The 16764-nt window shown below is 49.8% G+C and overlaps 1 protein-coding gene across 1 annotated transcript in view; it reads right to left on the bottom strand.

Annotated features, from left to right (window-relative positions):
* Nucleotides 1–12160, bottom strand: part of SHH (sonic hedgehog signaling molecule) — a 32949-nt gene extending 20789 nt beyond the window's left edge. The window contains exons 1-2 of the mRNA XM_060782583.2: nucleotides 11283–12160; nucleotides 2433–2694 (exon numbers count right to left, since the gene is read on the bottom strand). Coding sequence (XP_060638566.2) covers nucleotides 2433–2694; nucleotides 11283–11594 — 574 coding nt within the window. The 5' untranslated portion in view covers nucleotides 11595–12160. The remainder of the gene's footprint in view (nucleotides 1–2432; nucleotides 2695–11282) is intronic.
* Between the last annotated feature and the right edge of the window lie 4604 nt (nucleotides 12161–16764).

The raw sequence follows: 16764 nt of genomic DNA, 5'->3' as shown, positions 1-16764 counted from the left end.
CTTTATGCTTAAGCAGCTGAGGGGGGAAAGGAAGGGGCCTGAGGCTGTTAAGAATGGTGGGAGTTGAAGTCCAAAACACCTGGAGAACCCAAATTTGCCCATGTCTGCTTTACAGACTTACGAAAAGCTTGATGACTGTAGAGCCTTAGACACAGATCTGTCTGAATTGAGTCTGACCAGCACTTGGGTCACACCAATAGAGTTATTTGATTGACTGCTGTTCACGAATCCCTTCCTCTTGCCAATCACCGAATTACTCACAGTCAAATCCCATGTTTTTACAATAAGGAGAAACTCTTTTTGCAACTTGGTTTTCTTGCCATGTGTCCACTGCCTGCATCCTTCTTACTCTATCATGAAATAACCCTCTTCATTCCTCACTATCCCCTATGATCCATTTGCTATCCCTTTTATTACTTTCCCCTGTTTCTCAATACTAATTGGAGCTTTCCTATCGACAGGTCAACACGTCCACTTTGGCTTTTAGTCCAAACTTTAAAGGAGCTATCCAGAGTGCTGAGCTCCATTTCCCTAATATAGACTGAACAAGAATCACACACCTCTGCGTAGTATCTGGATAGGATATGATAGTAAAGTAGTAATATGGTAATAAACAAGTAGTTGTGGTAAAAATACTCCTAATAGTAATAATTGCTGTATATGAATCAATGGCCACTCAGGTCTCCATCTGGCCCCAAATGGATAGGTTTTACTACAGGTTGAGCATCTCTTATATAGAATTCCAAAATATGTCAAAATCTAAATTGTCCATATAGGTGCTTAATGACAGATAAATATACCCAATCTTTGTTTCATGCACAAAATTAGTTAAAATATTGTGCATAGAACTACCTGTAGATTGTATGTATAAAGAGTATATGAAACATAAATACATGTTGTGTTTAGACTCAATATTATGTCCACTATAATGTATTATGGATATAGAAGTATTACAAAATCTGAAATCCAAAACACTTCAGGTCACATGCATTTTGGATAAGGTATAAACAGCTTGTATTACAAAAGCTGTACTGGTGGCTACTACTGTGAGCAAACATTAGGTTATTAAGGGTTTCATCTTTTCTACTACATAGGACTTTCCTGCCATAGTGTCAGCTTTAATAATTTAAGATGAAATACTCATTTTGCATGAGAAACATTTACTATCAACTTACTACTAGTAGTAAGTTCTTACCATTGACCACCAACTCTTACAGGCAGTGCTGCTCACTGTTGTTTTGGACAACTGATGAGGCCAAGGTGTTAGAAGAGCTCAGTGAGGCTTACTTCTGTTCTACTATGTAGTATTAGTTTTAGTTAATGAGTATGAAATACTCCTCACGTTGCACTAGAATTGTTACCACATGCTTACTAATAGTAAAAAAAAATTTACTTACAAAGGGCTGTCACCAGAGTTTTAGACCATGGAGGAGTCAGGGTGGCAGGAGAGTTCAATGAGAACTAGATCTATTCTACTCTGTAGCGTTCATTTTAATAAATGAATGGGAAATACAACAGGAGCAATTTCAAATTGAGTCCATCTTTTTGAAGCACCCTGTACTCACTTTGCACAGAAGTGTTTATTATCAGTTTACTACATACAACACACTTAGCACCAACTCTTACAACCTGCTGTCACTGGAGTTTGAGGAAACTGAAGAGTGTTTACATAAATGTGAAATACTCCTCACTTCGCACAGAATTGTTTACTATCACTTTACGACTACTAGTAAGTACTTAACACCAATGTTTTCCTTGATGTTGATGAAATAGCATAAATGAATATGAAATACTCACTTCACACATAAGCATTTACTATTGCTTTACTACTAGTAGTATGTCCTTAACACCAACTTTTTTCTTTATGTTGATGAAATAACAAATGAATACAATACCCCTCACTTCACACAGAAGCATTTACTATCACTTTACTAGTAGTATGAACTTAGCGCCAACATTTTTCTTGATGTTAATGAACAAAAATTAATGTGAAACACTCCTCGCTTTGCACAGATGTGCTTACTATCATTTTACAACTAGTGTGTACTTAACACCAACATTTTCCTTGCTGCTGATGAAATAACATGAATGAAATACCCCTCGCTTCATATGGAAGAATTTACTATCACTTTACCACTAGTAGTAAAGACTTAGCACCAACATTTTTCTTGATGTCGATGAAATAACAAAATTGTGAAACACTCCTTGCTTTGCACAGATTTACTATCACTTTACTACTAGTTTGTACTTAACACCCAACATTTTCCTTGCTGCTGATGAAATAACACAAATGAATGTGAAATACTCGCTTTGCACTAAAGCGTTTACGATAACTTTACTACTAGTAGTAAGTACTTAACGCCAACATTCTCCTTGGTTTTGATGAAATGATGCTCCTCCCCCACCACCACCTCCACGCGGCTCCCACTCACCGGCCTTGACGGAGCAGTGGATGTGGGCCTTTGACTCGTAGTAGACCCAGTCGAAGCCGGCTTCCACGGCCAGCCGGGCCAGCATGCCGTACTTGCTGCGGTCCCGGTCCGAGGTGGTGATGTCCACGGCGCGGCCCTCGTAGTGGAGGGACTCCTCGGAGTGGTGCCCGTCCTCGTCCCAGCCCTCGGTCACGCGCAGCTTCACCCCGGGCCACTGGTTCATCACCGAGATGGCCAAGGCGTTCAGCTTGTCCTTGCAGCGCTGTGGTGAGCAAGCACAAGGCAAGGCACAGGGTTACTCACTCACTTACTTACTACCCCGAGTAGGGAAAGGAGGGAAGACTAGAAGAAGGAGGGGAGAGAGAGAACCCATCCATCAGCCTAAACCAGGCAAGGGCAAACGTGGGCCCTTCAGGTGTTTTGGACTTCAACTCCCACAATTCGCTGTTAGGAATTGTGGGGGTTGAAGTCCAAAACACCTGGAGGGCCCACGTTTGCCCATGCCTGGCCTAAACACTAAATAATAATAATAATAATAATAATAATAATAATAATCCCTGGAGTCGGGTTACAACATCATTACAACAAGAGATACAATACTATTAAATGGCATATAACAGACATACACAGAGTTTAAATACGAATTAAAATCCACAGTGTCAAACTGCATTAATGCCATGGTTTAGCACCCTGGCTTTAGAAGGAAACCCTCCAGAATCTGAGGAAAGGCTACAGCAATCCAGGCAGTGCATGGAGTATAGTCTACACTGTAGGATGAATGCAGTTTAACACACTTACTTCATCACACTAGAGAATGAATCCACTTTAAATCCGGTTTCTGCCTCCTGCAGAATTCTGGGGTTTGTAGTGAGGCTGTTGAAGTTTCCTTCCTAAACTATAAACCCCAGAATTCTCTAGTGTGATAAGGTCTGAACTGCAAAGGCTCAACGCTATGGAACTATGGGAGTTGTGGTTTTACACCTTCCTGTATACAGACGAACCAAGATGCGTGTTCCCGTTTGTTATTTCTAGGGATCTCATGGAATCAAGTGAAGAAGACAGTGAGAAAGATAGGCAAGCTGAGTCCAGAGTTGGAGAAGAAAACTGCAATCCACGACAAAGAGTTTGAGGATTCCAGCAGTTTCCCCAAAGTAGTTAACAAGAATCCCTGCTTTCAAAGCAAGGACACGGAAGGAAAGGGAAAGGGCCTGAGGCTGTTAGGAATTGTGGGAGTTGAAGTCCAAAACACTTGGAAGGAGGGCCCAAGTTTGCCCATGCCTGATCTACATTGTCGAATAAATGCAGTTTGGCCCCACTATGAAGTGGAGCTTAGAGGCAGTTCGACCTCACTTGAACTGCCATGGCTCAATGTTATGGGATTTTGGGATTTGCAGTTTGGTGCGACACCAGCATTCTTGGGCAGAAAAGGCTACAGACAGACGTTGTCAAGCTACAACTCTTACAATGCCATAACTCAGTGCTGTGGCATCATAAGAGATGTAGCTTGACATTGTCTGCCTGTAGCCTTCTATGCCCAAGTGGTGTCAAAGAACAGTCCAAGGTGTAGAGGCAGTTCTTGCTTCGATTTCGACCTTCGAGGTGGGCTTCAGGGGGGCTATCCAGGATTAAGCATCTTCCCTTTCCTCCTTTTCTTCTCTCCCTCCGTCCTTCCTTCCTTCTTTTCTTCACTCCTTCCTTTCTTCCTTCCTTCTATCATCCCCTCCCTCCTTCCTTCTTTTCTTATCTCCTTCCCCCCTTACGTCTTTCTTTTTTTCTCTTCTTCCCTCCATCCCTCCTTCCTTCTTTTTTTCCTTCCTTCTTTGCTTCTCTCCTCCCTCCCTTCCTCTTTTTCTTCCTTCCTTCCTCCTTTTCTTCTCTCCTTCCTTCCTTCCTTCCTTCCTTTCTTCCTTCCTCGTTTTCTGCTCTCCTACCTTCCTTCTTTTCTCCTCTTCTACCCTCAATCTCTCCTTCCTTCTTTTCTTCCTTCCGCCTTTTCTTCCTTCTTCTCTCTTTCCTCCCTCTCTCCTTTTCTTCTCTCCTTCCTTCCTTCCTTCCTTCCTTCCTTCCTTCCTTCCTTCCTTCCTTCCTTCCTTCCTCCTTTTCTTCTCTCCTCCCTCCCTCCCTCTTCTCCTGCCCGGTATCTCAGGACAGGAGAGTTTCCACTTATCCAAAAACTTCTTACAGTTCAGAAAGTGAAAAAAGGGAGGTGGTCGCTCTCTCTCCCTTTGCCTCTCCCCTAGGTTTCAACCCTTTTCTTCCTTGTGATTATATTTACTTACATCTCGCTTTTCCCAATCTCAAACTTGAGACTTAAAGCCGCTCACATTGTAAACACAGGAAAATGAAATTAATTCTACAGTGTAGATGCCCTCTTAGGCTGGGGTGAGATCATACACTAACAGTTTGGACTATATAATACTGCTCTATACCAGGCATGGGCACACTTTGGCCCTCCAGGTGTTTTGGACTTCAACTCCCACAATTCCTATCAGCCAATAGGGTCCAAGTTTACCCATGCCTTGTCTATACTGATCATTTAATGCTGCCCAGATCCAGCCTGACATCGGGTTTTCTCAACTTTAGTAAAAAGTTTCACAAATGTGGCAAAGATAACACAACAGAATGGTCTTTTTCTCCACTTCCTCCTTTTTTTATTTACAGAATTAGGGGTGGGAATCTTTGGTGGCCTTTTCTCCTTATGGGAAATTGGAATGGAGATATTGTGTCACCTGAGAAGACTGGGGCAGCATCTACACTGTAGACGGAATGCAGTTTGATGCCACTTGAAGGGCCATGGCTCCATCTTATGTGTGGAGTTGTGTTTTACAAAGTCTTTCACCTTCTCTGCCAAAGAGTGCTGGTGCCTCACCAAACTACAACTCCCCATGAGTCCATAGTAACGAGCGAGTGGTGTCAAACTGCATTCACTCTACAGTGTAGATGCATCTCCAACTCCTGGGCCAAAAATACTTATTCAGAGTGGAATACAGATATACAGTGGGAACAGTGAGTCATGAGGGCATTAGTACCCCTCTAAGGACTAAGCCCCCCTAAATGACTATAGTCTAGCCTTGCAAGAACTGAAAGATCCAGCCTCACACTTAGAAGTAGAGTTTAGCACCAAAGAAAAAGGGCCAAACCAAGTTAAGGCAGCAAAGGTTAAGCTTGAGACTTGAATACCATTCAGTGTCTCTCTCTCCCTTTCCAATGCTAGAAATTTGGAGGAGGGAAGGAAAATGTATTTGGAGAGGCATGGCCTCATCCCCCCCCCCCCCCCTTATTCCTGAGACCATGGACGGCAGACTGGTGTGGACACTTTCATTCTGGAGTAATGTTTTCCTGGTCCTGTTTCTGACTTGTAGCTTTAGCTGTCTTTTTAACACAGATCAGAGGTGCCTCATCAAACTACACATTCCAGGATTAAGTGGTATCAAACTGCATGGATTCTACAATGTAGACACACCCTCAAACCTACAGAAAAAGATGGGCTCGCAAGTTTTACTAACTGGTGGGAAATTATACTTTTGTATTGTCGAAGGCTTTCATGGCCAGAATCACTGGGTTGTTGTAGGTTTTTTCGAGCTATATGGCCATGGTCTAGAGGCATTCTCTCCTGACATTTCGCCTGCATCTATGGCAAGTAGTGATCTGTTCCAGATCTCACTACCTCTGAGGATGCTTGCCATAGATGCAGGCGAAACGTCAGGAGAGAATGCCTCTAGACCATGGCCATATAGCCCGAAAACACCTACAACAACCCAAATTATATTTTTGCCTCCTATTTGAGAAATAGGAGGTTGGGAAATAGAAGTGAAGGGGTGATCTCACAGGATTGGGTTCTATTCTGCTTTTCTGTGGCTGATACCACAACCCAAAATGTTGTATTAATGGTGTGTGTGCTGTGGAAAAGAGTACATCTAGCAGGTTTTGCCGCTACCATTTGCAGATAACTGGTATTAGGACTACTAGAGCTAAATTGCGCATTAAAGTGAACTGTGAACTTGTGGCACAAATTCAAAATAATAAAAACCTAATAGTGTGAGGGAAGATATAAGGGATATAAGGGACCAACAAAGGTATGGGGCAAACTTTGATGCAACCCTTGTCCTGAGTTTAAGGCCGACATGGGCAAACTTTGGTCCTCCAGGTGCTTTAGACTTAGGAATTGTGGGAGCTGAAGTCCAAAACACTAAGGGTACATTAATGCAGTTTGACACCACTTTCATGCTATGGGATCTTGGGATTTGTAGTCTACTGATGCACCGCCACTCTTTGCTGCTTGTAAAACTATAACTCTCATGACTCTATAGCAGTGGTTCTCAACCTGGGGTCCCCAGATGTTTTTGGCCTTCAACTCCCAGAAATCCTAACAGCTGGTAAACTGGCAGGGATTTCTGGGAGTTGTAGACCAAAAACATCTGGGGACCACAGGTTGAGAACCACTGTTCTGTAGCATAGAACCTAGGTCATGAAAGTGTTCCCAGGCTTCATAAATTCTACAATATAGACTCTTCATCAAAGGAAATTACTTCCATTTTAAAGCTGTGCCATGTAGGGAGGGGTTGGCTTGTATCTTCCACTCCCCCCCCCCCCCCCCCAGTAACCACAGAAAGTTGTTCTACAGTCCTCCCTGTACCAGAAGCCGATGTCACCTATGCCAAGGCTCCTTCTCAGTCTCCCTCTCTCCCTCCCTCTCCCTCTTCCCAGTTGAATATTAACTCGTCACCGAGTAGGCAGGCATTCAAGCGCCGGGGCGGAAAGTGGACCCAGTCCAGCCTTGAGGGCGCTTTCCAGCAAAGACTGGGAAGAGGAAGAGGAGGAGGAGGAGGAGGAAGGTTGAGGCCGAGGCCGAGAGAGCACGCCTCGGCCAAGGTCGCCAAGTAATCTCTCCCCAGGATCAGAAACCATGTCCTACTCCAACCACGCTGGCTTGGAAGGGCATAAAGACTTCCTGGGGTTTCCTCAACCCCTCATCACCACCTCAAACCTCAGGCACACCTCGGTCCCTCTCTTTCCAACTACCCCCGGATCCCACGCGTGTCTGCTTCGGGTTTAAACTTCGTGCGGAAGGGCATAAGTACTTCAATCCCTCATCACCACCTCAAACCTCAGGCACACCTTGGTCGCTCTCTTTCCAACAACCCCGGCTCCCACGCGTGTCTGGTTAGGGTTTAGGCTTCGTGAGGGGAGGCATAAAGACTTCCAGGGGTTTCTTCAATCCCTCATCACCATCTCAAACCTCAGGCACACCTTGGTCGCTCTCTATCCAACTACCCCCGGCTCCCACGCGTGTCTGCCTCGGGTTTAAACTTTGTGAGGAAGGGCATAAGGATTTCCTGAAGTTTCCTCAACCCCTCATCACCACCTTAAACCTCAGGCACACATCGATCCCTCTCTTTCCAACAACCCCGGCTCCCACGCGTGTCTGGTTAGGGTTTAGGCTTCGTGAGAGGGGAGGCATAAGGACTTCCTGAGGATTCCTCAACCCCTCCTCATCCCAGGCCACGCTGCGCGTGTCAAGAGGGACGTCTTCCCCGGGAGTCGCGCGTGGCGTGGAAGCGGCCGGGCATTTCCCCCCTCCCCTCCTCCTTTCCTCTCCTCTCCTCTCTCCGAGGGAACTTGACAGAAGGTCAGAAGTTCAAGCGCTGCCAGCTAATGCGGCGGAGAAGGAGGCCAGCCATGTAGAAGGAAAGGGAGGAAAGGAAGAAAGGGAACCCCCGAGAAGTCTTCGCGCGTGGGAATCGGAGAGAAAAAGGGCTTCCTTACCCTGCTATTCTGAAATAGAGGAGGCAAGACACTGTCTCAACGCTCCACTGTTTTTTTGGGTTTTTATGCTCGGCGCACAGCTTTCCACGCGCGCGCAAGCACAAACCCACGCGCGCTTTCCCCACGCGTGTTTCCCTTCCTTTTTTCCCAAGGAGTGGGGCTTTTCCTAGGATCCTAGGAGCAGCAGAAGCAGCAGCAGCCTCCGCCTTCCTCCTGGGCCTTCTTTCAAAAGGATACAAGCTGAAATCCTAGCCGTTTGCGATCGATACGCGAGGAGTAAGTGGAGCTGAAAATGCGGGAAGAGGGGCTTGACTCGCCGCCGCCGCCGCCGCCGCACGAGGCTCAGCCTGAGCTCGCGTCTCGGCAGATCGGCAGGAGTGGAAGAGGAGGAGGAGGGGAAAGAAAGAAGGAAAAGGAGAGAGAGAGAGAGACAGAAGGAGAGAGAGAGAGAGAGAGAGAGAGAGGTGGCCGGGATTTCCAAGCAAGCGACGCGACGCAGAGCCAACCCACAGCGCCTTTCCACGCTTTGCGCCCTTGTCTCGCTCTCGCGCCCCTTTCCTTGCCGCTTTGGGGTCTGAATGGGGCCGGGATGGGGCCGGGGACCCTCCCCATGGTTCTGACCAAGGATCTGCCTCCTTCTGCCTCTCCCTCGCCCTTTTATTCCCGCTCTCTGTGGAGGCATCGCGCGTGCCTCCTTCCTTGCTTCCCTCCCCAGGTAACAGTCGGGAGATTTAAGGTGGTCGGGAGGAGATCTCTCTCTCTCTCTCTCTCTCTCTCTCTCTCTTTCTCTCCTGGACGTGCGGGAAAGCAGGTGGAAGGGAAAGAAGGAGAAGCAAGGAGAGTGGCAGACCCAATAGGGTGAGGAAAAGGGGGATTTAAGGGGGTCCCGTCTCTGTGTCCCCTTCCACGATCCCCACTCGGCCTCCTCAGTCTCCAGGAGAGACCCGAAGGTGGGGCTTAAACATATGAATAGCGGAAGGAGGGAGGGAAGGAAGGAGGCAGAAAGACTGTTGACCTATATTTGGAAGGAAAGAAGGAAGGATGCCAAGCTGGGCGGCAGGTAGTTTGGAGGAACTCCGGAACTGAGAGGAGAAGAGGAGGAGGAAGAAGGCGGAAGAGGGATGGAAGAGCCCAAGCTTCCGCATCAAGAGGAAGAGAAGGATGGACCCCTTAAACCCACTTCCTATTTTTAGCCTTGGGTCTGAAGCCTTGGATCCTTGGAGGATTCATTCATAGAGAGACACAGAGAAAGAGAGAGAGTCCTCAGTCTGAGCTCTTCTCTTTCTTTCTCTCTCCCTCCTTCCTCCATTGAAGTGATGCAATGCTGGTTAAGTTACTCGTCCCTCCCTCCCCCTCTCCTCTCCCCCCCCCCCGGCCTTTGGTGGGAAAGCAGGTCTAATGGGGGAGCATCCTTAAAGGGAAATCGATCTCTGAATGCTCATCTGGGCGCAGTGGCCCACGAGGGGATGGCGAGGAAAAGGAGAGAAGGGGAGGAGGGCGTGGGTTGCAAGAGAGCCCCCACCTTCTCCTTCTCCATCCCCTTCTCCTTCTGGGCCTCTGGACCTCAAGGGAGGCTGGCCAGGAAGCGCAAGGTGCAGGAAGGGAGGGGAGGAAGGAGAGAGAGAGGAAGGGATCTCTCTCTCTCTCTCTCTCTCTCTCTCGTGGCGTGGGCTCCCCTCGGATCCTGGGAAAGAGGAGGAATAGGGAGAGCGGTGGGGGGGGGGGGGAGAGAAGCAGTCAGAACCGGCTAACCAACCCACCGACCAACCAAGTGGCAGGGAAGGGCATCGGCGTGGCGCGAGTGTCACCCCACGCCCGCCACGCGAGTCTTTGCGCCTCCCCCTCCTCCTCCATCCCAGGGAAAGGCAGGCACGGCAGGCACGCAGGTGGGAAGCCTTCCGCCCTTCCTCCTCCTCCTCTTCTCCTTGCAGCTCTTATTCTTCCTCTTGCAAACTTAGTGGGGAGCAAGATCCACCTGAATGGGGAAACCCATTCTGACTGGCCTGGGCTATCAGCTGGGGAGAGGGCCAAAGAGCCCTCTCCCCAGGGGGAGGCTGTGGGGGTGTTCGAGTAGGGAAGGCAAGCAATAAAAGGCCCCCTAAATGAAGGTCTGAATACCTCTTCCTCTCTCTGACTGGCCTGGGTCAGCAGGTGGGGAGAGGCGAGCCAGAGGGAGCCAAGGAGCACCTCGGAAAAGGAGGAGGTGTGGGGATGTCCGAGTGGAAAAATCAAGGGATAAAAGTGACCCTAAATGAAGGTCTGAATTGAGGAAAACCCTCTCTTTTGCTCTCTTGACTGTCCTGGGTCAGCAGCTAGGGGAAGGCAAGCCAGAGAGGGCCAAGGAACACCTCGGAAAGAAAGGGGAGGTTGTGGGGATGCTCGAGTGGGGAAGTCAAGCAAGAAAAGGGGTCCTAAATGAAGGTCTGAATGGGGAGAGGGTTCCCCCCTCTCTCTCTCTGAGTGCCCTGGATCAGCAGCTGAGGGAAGGCGAGCCAGAGAGGGCCAAGGAACACCTCGGAAAAGAAGGGGGAGGCTGTGGGGGTGCTCGAGTGGGGAAGTCAAGCGAAAAAAGGGCCCCTAATGGGTGGGAATACCTCTTTCTCTCTCTGGCTGGCTTAGGTCAGCAGGTGGGGAGAGGCGAGCCAGAGAGGGCCAAGAAGCACCTCGGAAAGGAAGGGGGAGGCTATGGGGATTCAAGCGGGAAAGGGTCGCCCTAAATGAAGGCTGAGTTGGACACACATACACACACACACTCTCACAAGCGAGAAAGGGGGCCCTAAATGAAGGTCTGAGTTGGGGACACACACACACTGGCTGGCCTGGGCCAGCCTGAGAGGGCCAAGGACCAATTCGACCTGCCGCAGGTGGAAAGGCGAGCTAGAAAGGCAAGCCAAGACCCGCCCCGGGCGTGGAGGAAGGTCTGAATGGGGGGCAAACCCTCTCTCTGAATGAGTCAGGTCCCTAGCAAGAGAGAGGGGGGCAAAACACACCTCGACTATCTCCAGCTGAACACCTGAAAGGGGAAAGGCGAGAGGGAAGCAAGGTGGGGGTCTGCAGGGGGGAGAGAGGGGGAACCCCACTGACCTGGGTCATGAGCCGGTCCGCGCCGGTGTTCTCCTCATCCTTGAAGATGATGTCCGGGTTGTAGTTGGGGGTGAGCTCCTTGAAGCGCTCCGAGCTGCGGCTGATCTTGCCCTCGTAGCGCCCGGAGGCGCCCAGCGTCTTCTCGGCCACGTTGGGGATGAACTGCTTGTAGGCCAAGGGCGTGAGCTTCTTGGGGTGCCGCCGCTTCCCGAAGCCCCTTCCAGGGCCGCAGGCCAGGCCCGAGGGGCAGAGGAGCAGGAGGAGGAGCGCAGGCGCCCCCCACGCCAGACCCGCGCCCCCCGGCAGACGCATCCCGGCCCGGGAAGGAGGAGGAGGAGAGGAGGAGGAGGAAGGAGGCGAGGAAGGAGGCGAGGAGGGAGCAGGAGGGGGGAGCCGGCTGCAAGCCTCCGCCTCCCCCCGAGAAGCAACTCCCGGAGGCTCGGGGATCGCTCTGCGCCTCTGCGATGGTGCGATGCCTCTCTCTCTGTCTCTCTGTCTCTCTCTCTGCGCTCCTTCTTCCTCCGCGTCCGATCCTTTGCGTGGCAGGTGCGGGAGTGGACGGGACGCCCCAGAGAAAGGCCGGCCGTGGGGCGGGGAAGAGGAGGAGGAGGAGGAGGAAGAGAGGGAAGGCCAGGGGAGCCACGCGTCTCGGGTGGGGAGGGAAGGAAGGAAGGAAAAGGAAGGAAGGAAGGAAGGAAGGAAGGAAGGAAGGAAGGAAGGAAGGAAGGAAGGCGGGGAGCTGCTCTCTCTTTCTCTCTGCTCTCCCTCCTTCTCTCTCTCTGTCTCTCTCCTTTTCTCGCTCGTGGGTCTCTAGTGGGAGCTCCGCCGCCCGGGCGCTGCGCTGTGTGCTGCGAAGGAGCCTGCCTTTAGTTGGGATATTATAGCTGCCAGGGCTGCGCGCTGATTGGACGAGGCGGGAGGAGCGCGCCGGCGGAGGGAGGCGTTAACCCTCGAGGAGGCCAACAACAACAACAACACAACAACCACAACAAGAAGGTGAGGATGATGAGGAAGAAGGAGAAGGAGAGGCGCACCCGCAACAAGAGGCGCCCCCCAACCAGGCTGCTCTTGCTTGCTTTCCTTCCTGCCTCCCTCTCGGCCCTCCATCCACTCGGAAACTTTTCTCTTTTTTCTAGGGCAAGAGGAGCAGATGCTGGTCGGGAGGAGGAGGAGGAGGAGGAAGGCGTGGAAGGGGAGCCAGCCGCTCAGCCAGGCACCTGACAGCGAGTTTGGGGATTAGGACAGAAACGTCTCTCTTGATTTGGTGTGTCTGCCTGCCTATCCCTCCCTGTGTGTCATATAGGGAAGGATACACGGATATATCTGCACCTGAGCCGCGTGGACTCTGGAGACCAGGCTCTCCCCACATCAGAGGATGGCCAGGGCAAAAGTCTTTCTGAACCAGCAAAAGCTCCCAATAGGTTGCCTTAAGGTCCTTCTGTCTACACCCCCCTCTCTTTCCTGACCTAAATGCCCCAAAGGCACCAGATCCCACCTGATTTTGGAAACGAGTCAGGGTCAGTACTTCCCACCAGGGAATATCAGGGGCTGTGGGATGCATTTCAGAGGAAGGAACGACCCAAAAAGCCCTATGGGGTCAACATAAGTCAACAGGTGTCTTGAAGGCACACATCTATCTATCTATGAGAATCCCTGTTGGAGAAGTGTACACAGGTACATGTGAGGTACCTACCTACATATTAGGAATGGAAAAAATAGAGGTCTCTGAGTCAACTCGTTTGTCCGCCCTATTGATTACAATGGGTCTTACGGTACTTACGACTATAATTGGGCTTCACCACCTGTAGGGTGCAATATAGAATGCGAATGTGAGTGTGGGCAGCCATGCTCACACACAATATTTTATGGAAGGAGCAATTAAACATCTCGAGGAGTCCTGGCGCCCCAAAGGAGACCTTGGAGGAAAATGGGGCTGAGCTGCGAGGCAAGAGGAGGCTTGCTCCCCATTCTGAGGGTATTGATCGGAGCCCCAGGTAAGGCTTCCCAGGGCTTTCTACTTCCCTTCCCTTACTTTCCTTCTCCATCCTTCTCATTCCTTCCTTCTCTTCCTTTTGTTCCTTCCCCTTCTTTCCTTCCCTTCCTCCTCCTCCTCCCTCCCTTCCTTCCCTTCCTTCCCTTCCTTCTCTTCTTCCTTTCCCTTTCTTCTTTCCTTCCTTCTTTCCCTTCCTTCTTCCTCCTTTTCTTCCCTTAATTTTCCTTCCTTCTCCTTCCCTCCCTCCCTTTCTTTCTTCCTTCACTTCCCTCTCTTCTTCCTTCTTTCCCTTCCTCCTCCTCCTTCCTTTCTCTTTCCTTCCTTCCTTCTTTCCTTCCTTCTCTTTCCCTCCCTCCCTCCCTTCACTTCCCTCTCTTCTTCCTTCTTTCCCTTCCTTCTCCCTCCTTTCCTTCCCTTCCTTCCCTTAATTTTCCTTCCTTCTCCTTCCCTCCCTCCCTTTCCCTTCCCTCGTTCCTCCTACCTTCCCCTTCCCCTTCCTTCCTTCTCCTTTTTCTCCTTCTCCTTTCCCTCCCTCCTTCCCTTCCCTTCCCTTCCTTCCCTCTTTCCTCCCCTCTTTCCTCCTCCCTTCCCCTTCCCTTTCCTTCCTTCTCCCTGGCGCGGAAAGCCTCTTCACACGTCAGAGGCAGACCTCAAGTGAGTGGCGCGGAGGGAAATGCGGCATGAGTGGCTCTCTGGCTGGAGATGCAGCAGACTCGGGACAGACAAAGGCGCTCGCCCAGATCCACGCAGCCTCGCCGGAGATGGGAGCCCGCAACTCCAGCCCGAAAAGCAGCGGAGTTGGTCTTCTTTCCAGGAGGGAAGGCACCTCTCTCCATGTGGGGGGAAAGGCAGAGTTCCTTCCAACAACTCCGCAACAGCAGGTCACTGACTCAAGGACTTGGAGTGGATCAATATTGGGAGCTGGGTTTGAAATAATAATAAAAAATAACCCTACTTCTTTCTACTTACTGGTGTAGATTGAGAGATAAATCCTGTCTTTCCACATAGGTTGGGGTGGATTGAGAAATACCATTTCCCCCATATATACTACTTATTGGGATGGACCTACTTTTCCACATACTGAGATGGATGGGATATTTATTTTTGAACAATTGCACTTAGATATTCTTCACGTTCAAGACATCTCAAGCCTCCCAGAAACTTTCCTAGAAGTCAAAAGGAGACCACGTTTGATCATTCTGAGGGCTTGGAGCTCTCGTTTGGAGATCTTTCCACCTGTTGATTTCTTGGAAATGAGGCTGTCCCTGCGTGAAACTCCCACCTTACTTGGGAAAGTCGTCCATAGAAATAAATGCATTTACTCTCCGGGAAACGAAGACAGAATAACGCCTCGGCTCGTTTCCTAACTCGTTGAGAGGCGAGGGAGCGAACTCGGGATTCCTATCCAAGAGTGGGTGAATCCGACTTTTAAAAAAAGTCGACCCTCTTCAAAAAGTTAACTTTGAATGCCTCATTAGTATTTTCTACCGACCCTCTGCTCCCAACTCTGCCGTCTTTGGTGTCTATTTGAGGGATCTGTGGGAAGGAAAGTTTGGAAAGTTTCGAGGCGTCCCGTGAAAACTTTTCCAAACTTTTCCAAACTTTTCCGAACTCGGACAAGTTGCGTCTTAGTTGGTTTGATTTTGCACCACCGCTCCCAGAATCCACCCGACCCGAAAGTTGACGAGACTGTGGATTCTGGGACCTCCAAGTCATGTCTCCAAACTCAAAAAAGTATCTAGGGGAGAAGAAGCCGCAGAAACTTTGCGCGAGAAAAAGTTTCCTTCCCATGAAGCTAGGAGGGTGAACCAAGGCAGGCTTCGGGCTCAGCCCCCTCTCCACGCACCCACTCCTCTCCACGAGGGAAACGGGCTTCGGATCCTTCTCTTTGGGAAGGAAAAGGGGGGCAGGCAATGCGCCCTAGTCGGCACGGTCTTCAGGAGCCAAATCTCCTGTGCCTTCCGTGGATCTCAAGCCTCCCAGATGTACAAACCAGAGCTTAGCAAGAGGGGAGGAAGTGACCGAGGAAAGATCAATAACTACACGCGAGGAATAAGACAAGTGGGAGGCGAGGAAGAGAGGGAGCGAAGGGAGGAAGTGGGGAGCCAACCCTGCTTCCCAAAGGAGGCCGGAGAGAAGCCACACTTTCAGAAGTTCAGCTCCGAATTCTCCAGACAGAATGGCCAATGGGAGGACTTCAATGGTTTTTTAAAAAGCTCTGGAGATCTCAAATCCTTTAGAGCTCCCTTCTTATACTACCTCGTGTGAAAAAGATCTTGGAGTCCTCGTGGACAACAAGTTAAACATGAGCCAACTATGTGATGCAAAAAAAGCCAATGGGATTTTGGCCTGCATCAATAGGAGTCTAGTGTCTAGATCTAGGGAAGTCATGCAACCCTTCTATTCTGCCTTGGTTAGACCACACCTGGAATATTGTGTCCAATTCTGGGCACCACAACTGAAGAGAGATATTGACAAGCTGCAATGTGTCTAGAGGAGAGTGACTAAAATGATCAAGGGTCTGGAGAACAAGTCCTATGAGGAGTGGCTTAAAGAGCTGGACATGTTTAGCTTGAAGAAGAGAAGGCTGAGAGGAGACATGATAGTAGCCATGTGAGATGAAGTCATAGGGAGGAGGAAGCAAGCTTGTTTTCTGCTGCCCTGGAGACTAGGACAAGGAACAATGTTTTCAAACTACAAGAAAGGAGATTCCATCTGAACATTAGAAAGAACTTCCTGACTGTGAGAGCCGTTCAGCAGTGGAACTCTCTGCCCCAGAGTGTGGTGGAGGCTCCTTCTTTGGAGGCTTTTAAACAGAGGCTGGATGGCCATCTGTTGGGGTGCTTTAAATGCATTTTTCCTGCTTCTTGGCAGGGGGTTGGACTGGATGGCCCATGAGGTCTCTTCTAACTCTATGATTCTATGAAATGTAATTCAAGTAGGGAAAGTATATTTATAGCCCATCAGGTTAGGCCAGGCATGGGCAAACTTGGGCCCTCCCTCCAGATGTTTTGGACTTCAACTCCCACCATTCCTCACAGACTCAGGGCTACCTCCCAACAAAGGATTACCCTAGCCAGGAAGCAGCCAAGCCTTGAAGCTGCAATGCTCCTCGTGGTGATCAATTGCAGCATTAACACTTGCCTCAAACAGGCAAGAGTTCTTTCTCCCACCCTGGACATTATTCCTCAGGTATATAAAACCCACTTGCCTAGTTTCCAACAAACCTGAAAACCTCTGAGGATTACTACCATAGATGTGGGCTAAGGTCAGGGGAGAATGCTTCTGGAATATGGGCAGACAGCCTGGAAAACTCACAGCAACCCAGCCTCAGGCCCCTTCCTTGTCCCCCTCAGCCACTTAAGGAAAAGGAAAGGGCCTGAGGCTGTTAGGATTTGTGGGTGTTGAAGTCCAAAACAACTGGAGGATCCAAGTTTGCCCATGCCAAGCTTAGGCTGTCCAATGCTCTTTCTCTCTTCAGAGGGGACA

This window comes from Anolis sagrei, chromosome 6 (assembly GCF_037176765.1).
Source record: "Anolis sagrei isolate rAnoSag1 chromosome 6, rAnoSag1.mat, whole genome shotgun sequence".
Classification (NCBI taxonomy): Eukaryota; Metazoa; Chordata; class Lepidosauria; order Squamata; family Dactyloidae; genus Anolis; species Anolis sagrei.
Note: the sequence above shows the minus strand (reverse complement) of the source record. Positions and strands in the feature narration are given on the sequence as shown.